Source organism: Triturus cristatus, chromosome 11 (genome assembly GCF_964204655.1).
Source record: "Triturus cristatus chromosome 11, aTriCri1.1, whole genome shotgun sequence".
NCBI lineage: Eukaryota > Metazoa > Chordata > Amphibia > Caudata > Salamandridae > Triturus > Triturus cristatus.
In genome coordinates, this window is record NC_140594.1 from 611,631,204 (window position 1) to 611,647,310 (window position 16,107).

At 48.0% G+C, this 16,107-nt stretch overlaps 1 protein-coding gene across 2 annotated transcripts in view; it reads left to right on the forward strand.

Moving 5' to 3' along the window:
- The window catches only part of NSD3 (nuclear receptor binding SET domain protein 3), a 1,492,250-nt gene that overhangs the window by 368,948 nt on the left and 1,107,195 nt on the right, over positions 1–16,107 (forward strand). For both annotated transcript variants that reach the window (XM_085633955.1, XM_085633956.1), the window contains exon 7: positions 11,865–11,965. In XM_085633955.1, coding sequence (XP_085490081.1) covers positions 11,865–11,965 — 101 coding nt within the window. The remainder of the gene's footprint in view (positions 1–11,864; positions 11,966–16,107) is intronic.

Genomic DNA, 16,107 nt, shown 5'->3' on the forward strand with positions numbered 1-16,107 from the left:
GGCTGGGAGAGGGGGCTGTGGGGGAGACAGTCCCCCGCAGCGCTGCCCCCCGGGTCCCACAAGCAGGCCCTCTGCTCCGGCGTGCGTGTCTGACTCTCTAGCGGGGCCCCCCCGACGCCGTCCCACGAGTGATTCCCTGCTTGCCTCTCCGTCGAGCAACCTCCTCCCAATGGCGGCGCTCCTTGTGGCCTGACAGTCCTCTCTCCAGAAGGCGCCCCCGGTAGGCCGGTGTCACCACTATTCGCTGGGGGGGTCCGCCGTGCGGGACCGACCGAGGGCTTTCTCCAGCGCCCCCACTGCTGCAGACTTCCGGAAGTATCTCGGCCACAAAGGCCGTTCCCGCCGTGGCCGCCGCGGCCGCCTCCGACCGATGTTGTCCTCCGGTGGGTTCTCCTTCGCGTGCCGCGGCTGCGAGCGATGGAGCTGCGCAGTCTGCGGGGCTGTGTCTCACCTCCGCCTCCCTATGAATGGCCGCTCGCCTCCCGCTATCAGCCCGGCACTCCACAGCTAGGTGCGGCGTCCCTCCGTCTTGCCCCCTCTGGCCTCACCGGCAAGCCCGGGCACTCACATGATCCTCTGTCCAACGGCGCTCTCGTCTGGGCCGGCGTGATGCTCCGCCTCCTCGCGGTGCTCGGACTTCAGTGGCGCGCCGCTCGTCTCCGGGCCGTCCCGAGCGCTGTGAACCCTCCGTCAGCTCTCTCCCGGGCTCCGCTGCCTCTGCTGCCAGTATTGTCGCTGAATGGGGGGAGATTCGGCTATAACAGCTAGGTCTGGGGCCTAATGGAGCGGGAGCCGGCCGGGAAGACGTCCGCTCACCTCGCCATCTTGGCCACGCCCCCCATATTACAACTTTAGAGACTAGTTAGGTTACACAACACAGCCCTGTGCATATTACACTCCAAGGCGCATATCGCATAGCACGCGCTAGTGCCTGTGCTATCTCGCGCTCTCCAATGAATCTGTCATTGCGCACAATGTATTGCATATAATATTTCACGCCCGGTTCATCTTATATCACACTTTTTGTTGCATAGTTTATACCATACACTATATCTAGTTTTCATTTTCAATCGTGCTCTCAGGACTATGTTCTATATAACACTGTGTTCATCTACCCTTTTCACGGGCATTACATTTTGCTATAGGGGGTGGAGGGTCAGGGGGTGTTTCTGCCAAGTGAGCCCGGAGTCACAGTCACAAACGTCCTCTTCTTCCTGAATAAAAGTGAGATTATGCTGCATACTTGTTCATATTTTAAGTAGTTCGCACAGACACATGTTTTAAAAACAATAAAGTTCCTAATACCCGCCTTCTCTGAACAGTTAGCTTGCTGCCCCATCCCCCTCCTCCCTATCCTCTGTTGTGTGAATCCATGGACTAGCCTCCTCCCTCCTGCCATGCATGGTCTGATGTGCTGCGATGTGATGTGGAGGGCAGTCCACTCCTCCTGCCCTCCATTGCCCAATTCTATGCCCCATCATTGACCTCCTGCTTAAACTCTGTGCTTAGCTTGCTGCCCCTATTCTCCTTCCCCCTGCCCTCCGATGTCTTTGTGTATTCACCTGCTCCATCCTTTTTGCCCACCATGTTCCATGGACCTGCCACTCCTATCTACTCTGAGTGTTCTGTTGAGCTGCCACTCACCTCCCACCTGCCTAGCATTGTCAGATGACTGTAACCTGTCCCTGCCACCTCCACCCTGCCTGTCCACATGCCATGCCCCTATCCTCTTCCTCCTGTCCTACATGGTCCATTGTACTGCCACACCCTTCTGCCCTCCCTGGTCTGTTGTGCTGCAACTGCTCCTCCTGCCTGCCTCGTGCGGTCTGTTGTGAGGCCCCTTCCCCTGAACTTTCTTGTCTGTGCACAGGTCCTGACCCTCCCTTCTATCCTCCATCGTCCTTTGTGCATGCCCCTGCACCCTCCTTCTTGTCCATCATAGCCATTGTGCTACCACTAACCCTCCCACTTGCCATGCATGGTCTTCTGTGCTGCCATGGCTCCTCCCACCTTCCCTGTGTGGTCAGTTAGCTGCCCCTGAACCCCTCCCACCTTCCCTCCATGGTCTGTGTGTATGCCATCACAGTCTCACTGTTGCTCTTCATGGTGTGTCTTGCTTCTAGTGCCCATCCTGCCTGGCCTCCATTGCTATCTTGCTGCTCCTGCCCTGCCCCCTTTCCCCCAGCCCTCTGTTTACATGTGCAGACCCCTACTCCCTCCCTCCTGGCTTGTGTGTTCCATTGTAATGCCCCTGATCCATCCCTCCTGCCCTTTATGGTCTGTTATGCTGCAGCTTTCTCTCCTGTCTGTCCATTATGGTCCTGCCTCTTGCCCCTCTGTTCTCTGTTGTCCATGTGCATGGTCCTGTCCCCTCCCTCTTGCTTTCTATGGATTGTTGTGCTGCACTCCCGTCCCGCATGCCCTGTGTGGAGTATTGTGCTGCTGCAAACCCTGATGCCTGCCCTGCAGGGTCAGTTTGGTGCACCTCTCCATGTCCCTCCTGTCCTCTGTTATCCAAGTCCATGTCCCTACCCCATTTCCTTCCATGATCCAATGGACCATACTTGCGAACATTTTGAACTTGGTAAGAGGGAGATTTTGAAAAAAAACTGGGGTATTGATTTTCCCCTTTGAGTTACATTGAAAAAGAGGAGATTGTAGACAGGAGACAGATCAAATAAAGCCCATTTGAGCTTAAAAACATTGGACGTTTCCTGGCTGAATCGGGTCTGTTGGCATGTATGGTTGTGCTACCATTGCCTCTTCCTTCTGCCCACAATGGTCTATTACATTGCCACAGCCTCTCTTGCATGTCCTGTATTGTTATTTGTTGCCCCTGCCCCCCTTTCCACTGCCCTCCATAGTCTGTTGTGCTGCCACAGCCCTTCCTGCCTGCCCAGTGTGGTTAAATTGTTGCCTTTTCACCCTCCTACCTGCCTTCAATTTTCAGAGTCCGTGCCCCTGGCCTCTGCCTCTCAACAGTATCCTAATGAACAACTAGATTGCTAACATTCTATATTTATTACAAAAGTGTGGAACGCCTGACGTCATCTTGATGTAATCAAAACTGTAATACCTAGAGCATTTCCTTTAGAAATTACATATATGAGAGGGTCTTATTGGCATCAAAATTATGGTTAGTGCTCTAAAAGACTAAAATAAGGACATATTTTCTGGGTTTTCAAATAGCGAGAAAGCACTTTTAAATTATTTGTTACCTTTATGTTTTTTTATCCAGTTGACCACTTGATTAAATGTTGCACTTAGGGGAGAGGATGTGGTGTACTTCCAGAACTGCAGACTTTGCAACTGGGGAACCAGGTTGGAGTTTCTGCTTCAGCTCGACATTCTGTGATTCTGGTCAAATCACTTAGTCTCCCCATGTCTACAACCAAAATGAATTTGTTCTTGTGTGATGTAACCAATGCTCATGTAAAGCACTCCAATACCTGACAAGTCTGCACTATAACACTGCAAAAACACAAAATAATAAGTGTTTTGCACACTTCTGTCATTGGGCTATATTTGGGCTACATCTGGGTGATTTTGGGCTACATTTGGGCTCTTTTGTCTCCGGTGGCCATCTTGGGAGATTTATTTGTTATGAAGTTTCCTAATTTCCTCATTTACTGCAGTCTCCTCAGTAGGAAACACTTTCAGTTTTTTACTTTGATTCCAAAGGCATTCAGATGTGTCACACATTTGCCATAAATTCAGATTGTTAGCACTCTTTTTGCTCATTAGATCACTGTAGTAAAGCTACTGCTCACCAGGGAAAACTGCTGCTGGTATTGAAAGTGCACGTTTCAGTCTGCATGTCAGAATTTTTTAATGAAATAGAAGAGGATTTGAGAAGTCACTCAAAATGTGCCCTAATTTTTCTTTCTGCAGCACTAATCATACTTTTTATGGAAAAATGAACCCCCTCATTTTGTTCCTTTTTAAATTAAATGTTTTAAGAGTTACCACTTTAATCCAAGCAAGATGGCTTCAGGTGTGCCATACGTTTATCATAAGTAGGACTGTTAGCGCTCTAGTTGTTCTTTGGAACACTCTGGGAAGCTGCAGTAGAACACAAAGGAATCAACTGACAGTCTCTGCCCTTGTTGGATGTACATATTTTACTGAGAATGTCAGACTTCATTCTCACATGACTGAGAAAGATAATATGAATTCACAGAAAATAAGCTCTCAGTTTAGCTTATAGATCACCTTCCAAACCTCTGTGGGAAAAGCATGAGAAAATATTTTTCTCTCAATCATGATATCCCAGCAGAAGGCTTTTTCACATGGGGAAATCACCTTAGAACATACCACAATTCCTAAAATGAGTATGGTACCATCAACAAATGATTTATAATGTAACTAAAGTCTTAAAACCTTCTATTAACTGCAATGCTTTTTAATGAGGTGCTATCATGTATATTGGTCCCAAGATGGCTGCCAACACTTCTTGGATGAAGTGCTGACAGCCAATCAGATCTCAGGATGAGATGTGTGGTTAGGCTCCGCCCACATATATATATGATTTTACTTTTGATTTTCTCAGGAACTACTTAACAGATTGACACCAGACCTGCAAAAGGCACATCCCTGACCTGAGGACTACCTCTCTGCCAAATTTCAAGTAATTTTGTTCAGCCGTTCGGGCTGTACCTTGGACTAAAGGTCCCTATGGAAAATTGCATGGGGAAAACGCGTTTTGGGACCCCCCTTTTTTCTCAGCCCCCGCTTGACGAATCCCCCCGAGACTTTCAGGGTAGGAGCGGAGCGGAGCGCCCCACCTATTTTGAAAATTTCGCGAGGATTCATCAACCGGCGCCAAAGTTATTCTAAATAGAATGTTGCGGATTTCCTATGGAAACACGGTCCTAACTATAACTATCTACTGGCGACCGCCAGTAGATTATATATATATATATATATATATATATATCTATATATCTCTATATCTATATGTATATCTTGGCCGTGCTTGTCTGTTTCCTCCCTTCTTCCCCGAGTCTTTCAGGGTAGCAGCTGAGCGGAGCGCCCCATTAGTTTTGAAAATTTCGCGAGGATTCGTCAACCGGCGCCAAAGTTATTCAAAATAGAATTTTGAGATTTCCTATGGGAACTCGGTCCTAACTATAACTATCTACTGGCGACCGCCATATATATATCAGGAAGCGTGATTTAAAAAGGGAGGAACTGCCAGCCAAGCGCGAACCTTTCCCGAAGCGCCTCTGATGAAGAGATGAACTCGAAACGCGTAAGGCGCAGGAGAGGCTGCCAATTGCACTGACTGATGCTTCTTTCCATACCGTTTATTAAAGGCTGGTAAACCTTCTCTCTGATTCGTGTGCGGCTTACTGGGCTACCTGTGTTTGAATTGATGAGGCGGACGCCCATCCGCCAAGCCAGCACCACCCCATGATCCCCAGGGGGCCACGGAAGCGGATTCACCACTTTCTATGTGGAGCAGAGAGGTCGGATAGAGGAAGGACGCCTAGGCCAGGGCCCATGTGAGGGCTTGATCTGCGGCAGTGATCGGCGCACCGTTATTGAGGTGGAGAATATTTCGGCACTACAACTCCCATAAAAACTTGCAACGCAAACAGGAAGCGTGATTTAAAAAGGGAGGAACTGCCAGCCAAGCGCGAACCTTTCCCGAAGCGCCTCTGATGGAGAGATGAACTCGAAACGCGTAAGGCGCAGGAGAGGCTGCCAATTGCACTGACTGATGCTTCTTTCCATACCGTTTATTAAAGGCTGGTAAACCTTCTCTCTGATTCGTGTGCGGCTTACTGGGCTACCTGTGTTTGAATTGATGAGGCGGACGCCAATCCGCCAAGCCAGCACCACCCCATGATCCCCAGGGGGCCACGGAAGCGGATTCACCACTTTCAATGTGGAGCAGAGAGGTCGGATAGAGGAAGGACGCCTAGGCCAGGGCCCATGTGAGGGCTTGATCTGCGGCAGTGATCGGCGCACCGTTATTGAGGTGGAGAATATTTCGGCACTACAACTCCCATAAGAACTTGCAACGCAAACAGGAAGCGTGATTTAAAAAGGGAGGAACTGCCAGCCAAGCGCGAACCTTTCACGAAGCGCCTCTGATGAAGAGATGAACTCGAAACGCGTAAGGCGCAGGAGAGGCTGCCAATTGCACTGACTGATGCTTCTTCCATACCGTTTATTAAAGGCTGGTAAACCTTCTCTCTGATTCGTGTGCGGCTTACTGGGCTACCTGTGTTTGAATTGATGAGGCGGACGCCCATCCGCCAAGCCAGCACCACCCCATGATCCCCAGGGGGCCACGGAAGCGGATTCACCACTTTCAATGTGGAGCAGAGAGGTCGGATAGAGGAAGGACGCCTAGGCCAGGGCCCATGTGAGGGCTTGATCTGCGGCAGTGATCGGCGCACCGTTATTGAGGTGGAGAATATTTCGGCACTACAACTCCCATAAGAACTTGCAACGCAAACAGGAAGCGTGATTTAAAAAGGGAGGAACTGCCAGCCAAGCGCGAACCTTTCCCGAAGCGCCTCTGATGAAGAGATGAACTCGAAACGCGTAAGGCGCAGGAGAGGCTGCCAATTGCACTGACTGATGCTTCTTTCCATACCGTTTATTAAAGGCTGGTAAACCTTCTCTCTGATTCGTGTGCGGCTTACTGGGCTACCTGTGTTTGAATTGATGAGGCGGACGCCCATCCGCCAAGCCAGCACCACCCCATGATCCCCAGGGGGCCATGGAAGCGGATTCACCACTTTCAATGTGGAGCAGAGAGGTCGGATAGAGGAAGGACGCCTAGGCCAGGGCCCATGTGAGGGCTTGATCTGCGGCAGTGATCGGCGCACCGTTATTGAGGTGGAGAATATTTCGGCACTACAACTCCCATAAGAACTTGCAACGCAAACAGGAAGCGTGATTTAAAAAGGGAGGAACAGCCAGCCAAGCGCGAACCTTTCCCGAAGCGCCTCTGATGAAGAGATGAACTCGAAACGCGTAAGGCGCAGGAGAGGCTGCCAATTGCACTGACTGATGCTTCTTTCCATACCGTTTATTAAAGGCTGGTAAACCTTCTCTCTGATTCGTGTGCGGCTTACTGGGCTACCTGTGATAGATAGATAGATAGATAGATAGATAGATAGATAGATAGATAGATAGATAGATAGATAGATAGATAGATAGATAGATAGATAGATAGATAGATAGATAGATAGATAGATAGATAGATAGATAGATAGATAGATAGATAGATAGATAGATAGATAGATAGATAGATAGATAGATAGATAGATAGATAGATATATATATATATATATATATATATATATATATATATATATATATATATATATATATATATATATATATATATATATATATATACACACACACACACATATATACACATATATACACCGTGCTGGTCTGTTTCCTCCCTTCTCTTCAGTGAGTGTCTCCTTTACAGTTTTCGGAGGCTGCCTTATATACCTTCGAGGTTCTCGGTCTGACTGGTTTAATTTACCGTTCTTGTTGTTTCCTAGTGATGCTCTTCAGCATCCATTGTTCTTTCTCTTTTCTCTATCATTGAAGGTTGATTTCATCGAATTCTGTTTCTCTGGTTAGTTCCCTCGACGATTGGTGGGTGCTCTTTATTCCTTGTATGTGTTGCTGTGGCTGAGCATGCTGTGCGTTCTCCACCCATTTGGTTTTGAGCCTGGACTCTATAGAATATTGTCAATGGTTACTTTGCATTCCCTGACCTTAGGTTGTGTTTCCTTTGGGGCTGCCTCTTTACTGGTTCTCTACCGTGTTCTTACTGTCTTATAGCTTTCTACTCCTATTGGGCTTTATATAGCCCTTCTTGGAAACCAGTCTTCTCAGTGAGCATCTTGCTTCATGTATCATTTTCGGATAGCCTGGTCCCTTTCTATCTTTTGAACTGGCTTCTCCTATTGGGATGTTTGGTGAGGTCAATTTGCAGCCCTCCTCCAAGAAGGGTATCTTGGGTGTCTGATTCTAAGATAAAGAATCTGTGGCTAGACTTCTCCATCAAATGGACAAGTTGCTTACCTTCGGTTACGCCTTATATGGTAGAGACAGGATCTAGCCTCAGATCCTGATCGACCCACCCATCTTCCTGGCAAGGTGAACTAAGGGCCCTGTTGTCCTAGATCCCCTTTTTGCATACTACTACTGTTTGTTCATTCTGTACTTTTTGATACAAGATCTTTTCTTTTTCTGGCACACTGCTTCCAGAGAATTCTTTCTAAGTGGCTCTGTGTTGTTGGCGTCATAGAGCTCTCTCTTAAAAGCAATCAAGGATGGATTTGAACTTGTCGCCAAAAAGGTGAGACCGGTCATAAGGCAAATCCATGGGTGACGCCTGAATGTCAGCCAAGAAGCTGATGGAGCTCATCAGTGTTTGGAGCACCACACTAGTGGCAACCGCTCTACCTAATCAGTCTGTTGTGTCCAGGCCCAATTGGGTGACTTACTTGGCCTCAGCCTGGCCATCCTGGATGGTCTGTGTCATATTGGGGTGCATTTCTTCTGCGACTGCAGACCAGATCCCCGTCAGAGTCCCATAATGCATGGGAATACGTTCCCAGTAAACAGCTGTATTGACTGACCTGAGGGTAAGGCTATCTACAGAAAACCTCCTCTTCCCAAATGCATTATTTCTTTTCGACTCTGTGTGGGGATAGAGTAGTGGGAAAATAAAATGGCTTATCCCTGCTGGTGGACGCCTGTACCACCAGGCTCTCAAGAGTAGTGTCTTGTAAGGAAGGCAGGGTCACCCATGGCCAAGTTTGTGTCTTCGGCCACCCATCTGATGACCTTGGTGTAAAAGAAGACACTTTAATGGGAGGACCAGTCGGAGATACCCGCTCTGTGTCTGGAAGTGTCCAGCCTACTAGCCTCTTGCAGGTTCAAAAATTGTAATTGTCATACTATGGGGAGTATTCATCCCCACTATCATCGTCAAAATTTGGTTGGCTCTGGTCTGATCCCAATAGTTATCAGAGCACTGAAGGGTGGCTCCCAGGCAATGGCAGTGTCTAATTAGAGTCAGAAGAGTCTGAATGTATCGTGGCTGGACGTGTAGGAACAGAACTCGAGTTCTGCTTCATCCAAGGTCGAAATGGATTTAGGTCACTGTCGGGCTGGACTATGAATATCCTCATCATTGATGTGGGAGGAACATTTGGAGATCATGGTGCCCGGTGTGTAGTTGGCTCTGGATTCGGAGCTAAAGCTGAAGTGGGTCGGAAGGCACAGATTGAGCTAAGAGTGGACTTATTGGAGTTAACTTGACTGGAGGCCTTTGTGGGTCCAGAGGGTCTGAAAGCATGCCAAAGTGAGCCGGTATGGTGCAGAAGATGTAGAGCATGGCTTTTTTGAATGTCAGAAACAATTAGCTCCCTAAATGCAATGATGATAGATCGTAAACTTTTAACAAGTGCTATTGCTCAGCGAGGTACAAATATGAAAAAAACGTAACAATTATCTAATATCGGAATGTCAACACAACAATTATTATAAACCAAAAAAATCCATATATTGGTATTAAATATTTATAAAGCACAGTATCACATAAAAACATTTCATTAAAAAGTACATCAATGTAAGAAAACAGTTGTCGATGCCGCGTTTCGGTCAATACGTGAATAAACACCTTCTTCAGGACAGTTTTCTAACCACAGTATAGATAATGCTAGGATACAATTTTGCTAATTATAATCTGGTAGAGAGAGGGGAATGACGACCTCCACCTCGGTTAAAAACCTTATAGGTCAAGGTATTCACAGTGCAGGTTTGTATATTGATGCCACTGTTGTTTTTATAATGTTGAGATACGGAAGGGACCGGAAATCTTAAACACCCACCGATGTGTGGTGATTGGAGTGCTAAATTTTTTTGGCTGATGTGCCACGATAATTAGTGATGTGACGGATTAATTATTACACGTCCATTCAAAGCAGGCCACCAAGTTACCACCTGATCGGGTTAACTCTGCCTCCCTGCATTCAATATACAGCTTCCTGGTCAGGATACTTGAATATCAACCTATTCTGACATCACTGATGGACTAAGAAGTTTGAGGTGCATTGGGATTATTTATGGAATCTGCTCTTGAGTCTGGAACCGGGAGAGAGACAGGGGGGCAGCTTGAAGCCCCCGTGACTTGACACAATGGGAAGGCTGGAATGAGGCTTGCTTGGACTACCTGTATTTTTCAAAATTCAACATACCTAAAGATTTGGAACTTGAACAAGACCTGTTGTGAGACCAGCCCAGGCAATGGGTCTGCGCCCAAGGTCTCAAGTGGGAATGGACTTTATGCAACTTCCTTCGGTGCTTGCTAACATATACAGCTTGGCATTGTGGTCCTGGATTGTCTTTGGGTGCATTAGGGCACACACTTCACATAACTGGGAGTTATGGCCTGACCCCAAACACCCGAGATGCACTACATGGGCATCTGTCTGCCATTTGTTTGAGACCATCCCTAAAAGATTTAAACTCTGTGGTTTTAATAGGGTGGCATAACCCCTTGCAAACGGGAACATTTATGAGAAAAGGCTCATCAACTGATGAGCAAAAAGTATCAGCTAGCTTTTGATCCACACTTGAAGGCACGGAAAAAGAACTGACGTCAGCACCCTGGGGTGGTATTTCCAATTACTTCTCGGGCAGAACAGAGTGGAGTCAATATTAAGCAGCATGATGCCACCTACTGGTGTGCAGGGGCTAAAAAAAAAACTTCTGGATTCAGTCTAGGGCATGGTGATATTCTACAGGTGGGGAATCAACGGTTTGAGGTATTGACCATGTAGTGGTGAGAAGCATAATGCTATTAGAGGCACAGAGCACCACAAGCTTGTAGAAGCTGAATGCAGTTTTCGTGCTCTTGCCTGGCAGTTATGGTGCCTGATAGTGGTAGGGGCTCTCTTGCTCGTGCAGCACAGCAGATCAGCCATTCATGTATACTTCAGGCAGTGTCCATACGTACTGATTCAGTCGTTCTGGCTGGTGTTGTCAGCTTTTGGTGTCTTCTGACTCTGGATCCTCCATTCAGGCATTTGATATGTTTCATAGCACGGCACTGGCTGCCATCACCACAACTGTGAAACTGGAAGGTATGAGGTTGGATTGGAATGCTGCCTCTTTGGTGCTTGCTCTCACCCCTACCCTCTCTCACCTGTGGAATAACACATGAACAGTCTTAGTCCAGGGTATGAGAAAGACATAAAAAAGCACTTACCCTGCTCAAATATAAGCTGTCCTCTGTGGTCAGTGCTTCAGGTTGATGCATCAGTTGATTGCCGAGGAATTAACCCAAATTAGGTAAATGGGCTACTTTTGTAATGTGAATGGTTACGTATTAAAGCACACCAAGTATCCCCAGCCTGACGACAGAGTATACAATTAAGCTATGGAAATATATTATAAAATACGAAAACTGGAGCACCACAGTAACAGGCAGGTATTTTATTCTTCACCTCCACAAGGGGTATCTTCTATGATTTGCCAAGATGGATGTATGTTGTTTGACACATGATTGTACCGTGCCTTAATGTAGAATAACTATGTTATGCACTGTTTGTATTAATTTATTGTGGAGTCTCCATTCTTTATCACCAAGAGCCCAAAATTATGAAATCATGCCTTTTCTATTTTTGTTGGGATTGTTTTTCTAAATAGCAATGTAAAAAGAACATTTAAGCATAACCTCTGAGCAAGTATCATTAATCCTGCAGATTTTGCACCGACTGATATGTTTAGTAAAATATTCATATGAAGGTGTCATATAAGAGAAAATTAAAAATGAAATAAAAGTCAACTTGAGATGTTCTTTACTTTGTTAGCCGCCTTAGAAAAGAAACCTCAGCGACGATCAAACAGAACGCGTTCAGACTCCGAGAAGTCTGTAGAAACTGCCCCAAAGAAAAAAATGAGAAAAGAACAGGTAGGCTATCTCCTAATAATTTTTATGTGAATGGCACAGCAGTTAATATCTGTAAGTGAATTAAAGTGTTTCTAGGGTACAAGGGTTCAAATGCCATGATATTCGTTCTTCCTCAAGCTATCTTTCTGCATCAGCACAAGACCTCGTGGACAAAAGCAATTTTTGCTCTTAAACAGATTCACTTTTATTCACATTCACAGATTTTTACTATAACTTTTTTAAAGACCTTTTAATTGAGATGTAAGGTGCTTTCTGCTGCAAGAATATGTCGTAATTTTACCTTATGTATTGGTTATTTTTCTCTTTGCTTTGGAACTTGACTTTTGAAGGGCTGGTACTTTAATGAGCCTTTCGACTTTCATTTGGGCCTTCCTTTCTGCTGCTATTAAAATTATTAGCAGCTACAGCTTCCTTTGTTCTTCTATGTTTTGTTTGAGCCATTTTGTACTGTACAAAATGCAGTTGTGAAACCAATAATACAGATTCAGAGCTTTAGTTGATCAAAGGGCCTTTGAGCAATGTAATGGTTTTAAAGTGACTTAGTTGCTGAATTTGAAGCAAGTGCGGTTTCTGATATCAATGGATACATGGATATCTGTCATAAGACCTTACAGTCTGAATGCTAAGTTCTGTGCTAGCTGATGTAACAGACAAAAACATGGGGAACCCTGACCAGAGCCTTCAATTAGTGAAGCCTGGCCTTAGAGATATTAATGCATTGACCGCTAATGAATGCTTGTTGAATTGACTGGAGGCCAGTCTTTTTAGAACGAGCCTACCAGACACCACAGCTGTCTGGTTGGCTTTCCTGTCACTCTTATTTGGCTGCTTCTTATTTGTGTCCCAGCTAGTCAATCTGTTTGTCCCTTCCATGGAGTGTAGCCTTTTTTCGATCTCGTTTGATTGGCTTGCTTCTGTGCTTCCACTGCTTACTTTTCAAGCAGTACTTTTTTCTTTTTGGTTAAGCAATCCATGAGAGAGCAGGTGCTTTCCAGCTGGCTCCCTCGTGTACTTGTCCCCTCTGCACTCATTGTTGCTCTGTTGCTCATATGCTGCTCCCTGCCCCTCATGCTGTGTTCATCCTCCTGTACTTCTGTTGCTTTCTCACCTGTGTTTTTTGTCTACCGCCCCATGTTGCTCTCTCGCCCATTACTTCTTCTCCCTACCTGCGACCTCTGTGTTGCTTCCCCCACCTTCCTTGTTGCTCCACTTGCACTTCAACAAAAGGAGTTTTTTTATTTACCGCTCCCACTCAGTATATTTTAAAAAATGTGCTTGCTTAATTTTGTAGGTGCTTGTGGTGCACATGCCTACAAAGTGACGTGACCATCGCATTATTGCTCCTTTTTAGGTTTTGCCTACAGCATTGATGCACTGTCAGTAAAGCTATTGTAAATTTCAAAAGAAAGCTTCATAAGGGGGGGGTGCTAGAGCGAGCAAAGCAAAGTGGCCGCGTCATAGCGCAGCTCTGCCGGCCTAAGCTATTATCCTTGCAAAATCCTACAATTCCTGCATGCTAAGTCAGCTCAAGTCCACGGGATATGAAGGCGCACCTCTGTCGCTATCGTCTGTGTCTGAAAATTTGAGGTCAGAGGCTGGGGAGCGGCTGTGGAACGAGAGCTACGGTGCGGGCCTCCTCTCAAAATAGCGGCCTAGGTCCCTCGCCGGTGACAGGCGCCTCTGCCGCAGCAGTAAGAAGGAATCTACTGGCGGCCGCTGCTGGGATCGGCGCATGGTGACCTGTGGGGACCAAGCGGGGCTGCCGCTTGTGCGCCGGGTGAGCGGGCGCCAACTGGCCTGCTGCCTCGCCTGGCGGCTGCGTGGTGGCAGCTCACGGTGGGCCCTAACTAACGGGAGACACACGGCCCACTCTTGCACACTCCGGTGCTGTGACATCGGCCATGCAGCAGCGGGGGGGGGGGGCTACCCTGGCCGCATCGGAGACTGAGGCCTGAAGATCGTGATGGGCGCCGGCGGTGGGCGAGTGGATCTCCGGTTTGGACGTGCTGTGGCCTGCGCCCTTCTCATCAGCCTGCACCCACGTGATTGGGTTGGCTGGGATCCCGGAGCGCCACTGTGGCCTTCACCCCTATCAATGCTGCCGCTTCACGGATCAAAATAACTCCCGGTGAGTGAGGGGGACTGCTGCAGCACCTGGGGCCCACACTGTCCCCTCTACCTGGGACCTGCGACCTGGTACCGACCCCACAGCGATCCACATAGGCCCCCTTTGTCTGCATCTCTTGAGCCGGGAGAGAACCGCCCTCGTTCTGGCTATTGGGGGCTACCGGGGGTTGAGGTGGGCACTGGTGCCTTCGGATTCGTCACTCCAGCATGTGCTCTGTTTGGGCCCCTCAGTGTTCCCCAGCTTGACATTGCTCCTGCTGCCTGAGGCGCCGCAGTGGGTTCGTTGACGCTCATTCTGGGAGCGCACCTCTGTGTGCTGCGGAGAACCGCGGGACCGACTGCGCCAACTTCCTGTTCCCAGCCTTGCGGCACCTGACATCGCATCTGATTTGGGCCGATTAACGGGTTACAACTCACGACCAACTGAACAAAAACACGTTCAGATCAGTCGCATTGGGGGCGTCCTGGTCACGGCTCATCTGACTGCGTAGTGAACTGTGGGTTTGGTGCGGCTGCTGATTGTCCTGTGCTGGTGTCCTCACCTCTCTCCCGCTCAGGCCTTGGAGGGCGGCAGCCCCACTTCCACCTATCTACTTCCTTGACAGGCAGTGCACATATTTGGAAGATTGGAAGCATGAAGTGTCGCACGAAAATCTCACCGCTTTGGGCCTTCACTTGAGCTTGCCTGGGTGGTGTTACCCTGGGCTCCACGCCTCTGCGGTCGGTGGCGCCTTAGGAGACCCTATCTGGTGACCATAGGGTCATATCTGGCAAGTGAAGTCTTTCTATCAGGCTGACGGCGTTCATAGGGGCGACACAGCTGCGAGAACTGGTCACTGAAGCAGGGTGTTCTCTGATCTTGCCACCGGCACTGAGGCGGATGTTGTGGTGGTGGGCGCTGCGGCGCATACTTGCTTCTTCTTCGTTTCTTCCTGTGGCTTCAACCTATTCGCATTGTTTTTACGCGTGGGACGTTCGCAGCTCTGCGTAATGGGTAAAACCGAGCACAGTCAATCTCTCCTCACATTCGGACCTCGTAAATCGAGCAAATCACATCAGAGGGCATCCTCGGACTCCGGGATGGACGCTCCCACAGACCGCTTATCTGCTATTGAGAAAACGCTGTCAGCTGTCCAATCCAGCCTGCCGTCCATAGATGGCAAAATTGATAACTTTAACCTTCGCATGGATCACATGTCCAACAAGCTGGACAAGCATGCGTCGCGTCGCGTCTTGGAGAAGCGGAGACGCGCTTGTCAGATGCCGAGGACTGATTGCAACAGGTAACATCAAAAACATCAGAAATGGAGAAAAATCTTGCAGTGAAACAGGCCATAAATGAGGATTTAGAGGCGAGGTCGTGTCGGAACAACCTACGCATCACAGGTTTACCTGAGTCCACCAACACGGGCCACCTAGAAACGTACATTGAGACACTCCTGCAAGTGATCTTTGGGGCTGGCAACTTGTCATCTGTTCTGATTGTGGAGAGAGCGCATCAATCGCTAGCCGCTAGAACCCCACCGGGCGCCCATCCACGCCCTATCTTTGCGAGACTTCTCAACTACAGAGATCGTGACACAATCTTCCGCTTGGCTAGGGAGAAGGGAAACATTGTGCATGAAGGTAACTCCCTTGCGTTTTATCTGGACTTTACTGCGACGGTGCAGGCTGTGAGGAAGGAATTTTTGCCAGCGAAAACATTTCTGATGGCCGAAAAAGTACCCTACGAGATGATGTACCCAGCGAGATTGTGTATTGAACTAAATAAAAAGTCAAAAAAATGTACAACGGGGGGCGTGGCTAGCAGCCGACAAGTATGGCCGCAGCCTGAGTGAAGTCCCGCATCCCCGCCGGCTATCCTGGAAAAATCCTGTGCCATCATCACCTAAATATCGGGTCCGAGAGTGCGGCAGGAGTAGGGACCTAGTGGAGGGCGAATGCAAGAAAATGAGCCCAAACGAAGGTTCCTGCGTGAAGGGCAGACAGACGACGGCGGCTCCAAACATGGCAGC